The 6,048-nt window shown below is 41.2% G+C and overlaps 1 protein-coding gene across 1 annotated transcript; it reads right to left on the reverse strand.

Moving 5' to 3' along the window:
• Positions 1-321: 321 nt before the first annotated feature.
• On the reverse strand, positions 322-5,305 carry LOC135489311 (growth hormone secretagogue receptor type 1-like). Its single transcript, XM_064774612.1, has 3 exons — positions 4,232-5,305; positions 3,579-3,799; positions 322-3,015 (listed from the first exon to the last, which is right to left on the reverse strand). The coding sequence occupies exons 1-3, from the start codon at positions 4,585-4,587 to the stop codon at positions 2,525-2,527; spliced, it is 1,068 nt and encodes a 355-aa protein (XP_064630682.1). The 5' UTR covers positions 4,588-5,305; the 3' UTR covers positions 322-2,524.
• Between the last annotated feature and the right edge of the window lie 743 nt (positions 5,306-6,048).

The raw sequence follows: 6,048 nt of genomic DNA on the forward strand, positions 1-6,048 counted from the left end.
ATCATTGGTGTCGCCTTATTCGCACTGGACGCACTCCCATTCAGTGTGGTATAGTACTATGCTTACTTGTAAGGCTCCTGCTGTCTTTAGTTGATAAACATTGCCATCATTAGATACATTCTTCATAACCAAATCAGTACGCCCTAGACGTATCGGAACGCTTACAGAGTATTGGCGCCGTCTTATTCGCAGGGAATCCAATACACTCTGGCACTGGGTACAAAATGTTTTTGCAATTGCTACGAAAATTTGCAATGCCCTCGTTACAGGGTATTCTTCATAACCGAATAACGGGGGCCTTGAGGTATCTTAACTCTCAGAAGAACCTTACGCGTCTCCTACAACGTAAATTGTCCAATATAGAGACAGCGGCTAATCCGTTAATATTCTCATCATGAAATATCGCCTTCGACCACAATCTTGACACTCCAGACATGTCAATGGTTCAATATACTGCAATCTTCTTATTCAATTACACCCGATCATGCTAGGGTGGAACCAGTTGCAGGCCAGTAATTTAACGCCTGCAAGTTTCTGGCGATAATGTGATTGCACAATGGAATGGCTTTAAATTGTTTACACCCCATTCGTTTGATCTGGAACTGGTTGTCCAAGTTGCCGCCTCCGCAATATACTTTTAATATTTGGAATCATGAGCTTGTTGAGGTTGATCGTTTGATACTTATTTTGACTAAGATTTACTTTGACATAAGATTAGCCGGCATCCTTCTTAGAACAACACCCAACAACTGTGCCACCCACGAATGTTTTGAACAATCAACGGTCTAATGAGAAACATATACTTTTTCTACCTCATGTGGCCTACCCGAAAGGGCAAAGCGTATCAATATCTGAAGTGAGGTTCGCTAAACGTGCTTCATTGGAAGCTGCCTTAATACACCACAAATTGACAGCGAGTCAGGAAGCGAAAGGGTTAAAACCAATACATACACATTCTATCATTTTAGATATTTGACTGATTTTCTTCAAACTTTCTACCACTTCAGGTTACCAGTAAATCAAGCAGAGATTTGCTATTGAATCTTACCGACTGGTTAGCTCTGAAGTGGATTACAAATAAATCAGCAAGCGGAACTAAGAGTCGCGTCCATCGCCAGAAAGAAATTAGTAAGTATGGACATGATACGACATTAATTGTAATTTATTACAGTATCAGGAAGCCAGATTCAATAATTTGTGATTTATATGATATTTCCATCGATTTATCTATACATGTACATTATTCTAAGAACAAACGGGTGCTGCGTCTCAAGGTCGGTGAATTAAAGGGAGATTGTATGCAGGAGCGAGGTAGGCTAGATTAAGTTAAACAAAGTTGCCAATAGGGGTCTCTCCGAATTCACATCGCATAGGTTAAGCATATTAGTTAAGTGCAGCACTCGTTGTTGTAACTGCTTCTCTTTCAATGTTCTACATTCTTGGAAAAAGAGGATGACGGAATATGTATATACCATAACCACAATAAACGCTGATATGTCTTCGTGTTCTTCCCAAGCAAGGATACATGTACGCTTTTATACTGAAAGTGAAACCATTGTCCATGTGAATGTCGATAGAAATCTCTTTTCAGGCAACATCGCCAAGGTCTTCTTTTGTTCGAGTAACCACCCGATCGGGGATACTTTCTTTGTAATTTTCTATCTGCCTGCCCATTGAGAATCATTGCCCGCCTCTACTCGTGACGTAGCGGAAACATTACACGGTTGCTCTCATGATCATGGCTTCTTGTACAATGCTCAGCAAGGAGCCGACCCGACTGATATTTACAAAACCTGATTAAAGAAGAAAAGCCACAAAGCTTATATCCGAGCACATCTTACTTCAAACAATGTAGCTGGAAGCTGCATTATATCACCTTGCCATCACTTACGTGTGTAGCTCTGTGAAGTTGACATTTATTTATCATCGTCGTGATATCATACCTACCATGCCTTCCAGTGCATCATGTAATGGTGTAACGTTAAACCTGTCGTAGAGTTGTGTTTCTTGATCTCATTTTTCACGAAAGGCGTCTCATTAAGCGTAGAAACAGTACGATTCTTTGCGTAGCTTACTGAATCGTATCTTTGATGTTCATCATCAAGGTTCCGGTTGCGGTTTCTGTCAGTAATTTGATGTCATCAAATCCCTCTCGCATAGAGAAGCAATGCTTACTTTCATTGGTGTCGCGTCAGGCTGTAATATATAGCACAGATGAGTCCATGGCTGACATGTGTTCTTTCGTCATTTTTTGTCCTTGGGGTGTGTTGGTTATGATGAGAAACTCAAAAAGAGTTTCATGTGTAAATCGACCGAGTTTACATATGATTCAACATAGGATTCACATAGGATTTGCGCATGTGATGTGTCACAAACCTGTCATGCATCATCTGTTTGTTCTCCATGTCAAAAGAGATGTGATTCAGGAACTTTGGTCATAGATTTTCAAAGAGCAGATTTGAACCTTGCAGATATTAATTTCTGATTGAACCGGTATGAAATATCAACCACTTCACTGGATGACTTATTTTTTCATACAGAAAATTGACTTTAGAGCTCTCTTCGTATCTTCTCTGTAACCCCTGCCACCGGCAATACAGTAGAGGAAGAAGTTGACAGCATGATTGCACAACCAGATATTAAATAGAAGAACCACTATAATGTTGAATTTCAAATTCCAGTAAATATTACTCATGTCATACGGCGCATTAACTGCAGGAATGGCGTTAAAGAGTTGATAGAAAAGCTTATGCGGAATGGTAAAAACGAGATACGCGACACTGACTAGAATCAGCATAGAGGTTAGTTGACTTTCTCGCTTTTGGCTATCTTTTCCTGTGCCTACACCCATCTTAGCACGATCCCTTGAAGCCTTTCTTATAGTTGTTACGATACCAATGTTGCTAGCGATAATGATCACAGAGGGAAGTATGCTTCCAAATATCAACTGAAAGTTGGTGAATAGGACTTCGAAAACAGGATTATCTGGGACTGAGACTACGAGGAATTCTACACCTGTTATAAGGAAAGAAAAATACAAGTCTGATTTATTTCAGAGTGTTTTCATGTTATCGAAGGCAAAACGAAAGGTGGGAAGATTATTATTAATCACATTGTCTGCCATCTAACAACTTGATGACAAAACGTGGTGAGAATACACTGTGGTGACCTTGAATCCCAGACTAGAGGTAGAACACCGCTGACCACAGATGCGAAGCACAACACAGTGACCTAACTGCAGTTTCAGGAAGACTTCTATCACGGATACCGACTGCTTGAACACGTCTGCGGGGATGCCCTGGGTCCATCGAGCCATTTTTGGTTTGAAAAACCAACATATCTCATGCCCCACTTTCCTAGGAGTTGAGAAGGGTCAGTCAGAGAAGTCGCCGCTGGTTGCTTCCCGGCTATGAGAGCTCCGCCCAGACACTATAGCAGCTGGTGTCGAAGCCCTCAAAACAAAGTAGCAAGTCGGCACTTTGAGATCAATGTGATCGCATGAAACCCCCCTTTTCAACGTTAACTTGCCCTTGCGAAATACTTATCAATTTGATGCGTTTCCACTCGCCTTAACTTACCTGACGTGCCATCTTTCATAATACTATGACAAAAGAAGGTGGATAGATTTAAACCTGTTACTATCATTGGTATCGTTATCACAATAATCTTAGCTTTTTTCACTGTGCATATCGTCTTTGCCGTCATTGGATATCGTATGGCTATGAAGCGATCGATGGACATTGCGGCTAGAATGAGGCCTGATGTCATGCCGCAGGTGTATGTTACGAAATAATAGTATCTGAAATGTACGAAAGTTCAGAAGGCTAAATTGAAATTTTCAATAATGAAGTTTCAAATCTTCATCAAAATCGATGCTTGGCAGTGATTTGAACATTGAATAAGCCTTGGTCATGAGCTTTCCTTTAGAGGTTTGTACTTCGGGTCATACATTTACGATCGACTGATTCAGATGATCCTCGAACACAAATAAGTATTGCGTTCCTCAGCAAGGGATCACTCATGTTAAGAACGAAGGGGCTTCTGCAGTAAATGGCATACATATATGACATCGTGATAGCAAAGATAAGAGTGTCGAAGCAAGTATTGAAGTTGTGCCATCCGATCAGTCATGTTTGAAAAATCGTACTAATAAAAGTGTCTGGCCTCGAAGTCTGGTTGGTGCTCATTTCATGTTCTGTTCCTTTTTCAACGTGAATACAAGCAAACTTACTTCGTCTCCCACTCCTTAGACGGCCAGAATGTTGCCAGTCGCTCCCGCCATAACGGGAGTGCTATGCACTCCTGGACCAGAAACAAACCATCCGGAATAGCCAACCCTATCATGTAGACACTGGCTGTGTGTTTTCTGTTGTGGGTCATGCTGGATACTAGAATCGTCAGAATGTTGCCAGGAATGCCTAAAAGGATGGCGATATACACTGTATAGTGTATGATATCGAACACCTTATACATATACCTCGCTTCGTCAGAAAGGGTTGGCTGAATCGTTTGTTGAACCTTCGCACCACTGACAATTCCTGATCCATTTGACCAATCAGAATTGGATAAAACTTTGTCAATTCCCATCTTCAATTAGAGTTTAAATACCGAAATGAAATTGAAGTTCCAAAATACTCTATATTAGAAGGAGCATCGGAAACTCTCGTGATCGCCTTCCATCTATATACGGACTGTCCGGAAAGCTGTCGTCAATCGTCTGATTTTTAAGTTGATTCTACGCGTACCCAACTCTCAATGCTTCTCTGGCATGCGTTTTAAAAGTAAGAGCCTTTGCCAGTAACACACTGAAGATCGACACTGATACGGACTTTGCATGCTAGTTGTGGTAACTTATCTATCAACATTCCGTGCTGCTTGAAGTATGAGCCTTTGACAACTCCAAAGAAAGAACAATAGAGACTAGCATACGGAATTGGTACTGCGAAGCAGATTGGGGGCAACAAAAGGACCTGCACTGCCGTCGCTTTGTAATTAGTAATACCCATACGAAACCACTAAGAATCGCCTGCATTCTCCGACTCAGAAATCACCAATGCACGCATTTGGTCTGTCGGCATTCTTCGAAATGAGCTCTTCGTAATGTCTGCAAAGCAACACGAAGTCTTCGAGAAAGGGAAAGACACGATAATGTTGAAGTTGTTGGAAACTTTTCTTCGACATTCTTCTGGAAAAAGTAATCGATGTTGGTGGGGTCGTTGCTGGAACAGTTGTCGCCGCGTTTTCTCCGTGAATGCTTCTTATTTCAGGCACGCAAAGAGCAAGCGCTCCTCGAGGACGTTCAGTCTAAAAGCATATAATCAGTTGACTGAACCTCATACAATATGCATTTTGCAAGTGAAAAAAGGATAGCCCTTCGTATTATAGATGACAACCCGAGGCAAAAAGTGGCTGTCATGGTGACGGGAAATTACAGTGATTACTCTCAGTCAAGCCTCAGTGCAAAAAAATATAGTGGCGTTGGCGTCAGCACGGACATGGTAAGCAGTGCAAACGCCTGAAGCATTATTTTGGAAACCATTATCACTCGTGTTACACTGTGCAGTCGGCACAGTCAAAATATATGTAAACTTTGACATTCTTTATCGACAGAATATGTACATTATTTGGCGTACAGTCATGAAAAGACATTGGTTTTTATTTGCCCTTTTCTCCAAAAAAAGACGTTTTTAGATTGGTGTCATTACGTCTATAACTCCTTATTTTGATATGTTTCGTCAGAAGAAGCAGTATGCAACAATCCTCTGCCACCGTCTATATCACCGCATGTAACAACACCGAGTAGTCATTTGCCATGGAACCATTTTGAAAGAAGGATGAATCTGCTGCTGTTCTTTTTCAAATTCTCGGTTCATTGTACCTGCAGTCGAACATCACGATACCCCTGTTCAACTAGGGCCAATCTCCCCTTATTTTGTGTACGACATATTGTCAAATACGCCCAGCTCATTTATATCGCAACAATGAAGAAACCCTATAACAAGTGCTAATCTGTTCTATTTCCTTTATTTCCTGTACGACATGTCCTCC

The sequence above is a fragment of the Lineus longissimus genome, chromosome 6 (genome assembly GCF_910592395.1).
Source record: "Lineus longissimus chromosome 6, tnLinLong1.2, whole genome shotgun sequence".
NCBI classification, from domain to species: Eukaryota; Metazoa; Nemertea; class Pilidiophora; order Heteronemertea; family Lineidae; genus Lineus; species Lineus longissimus.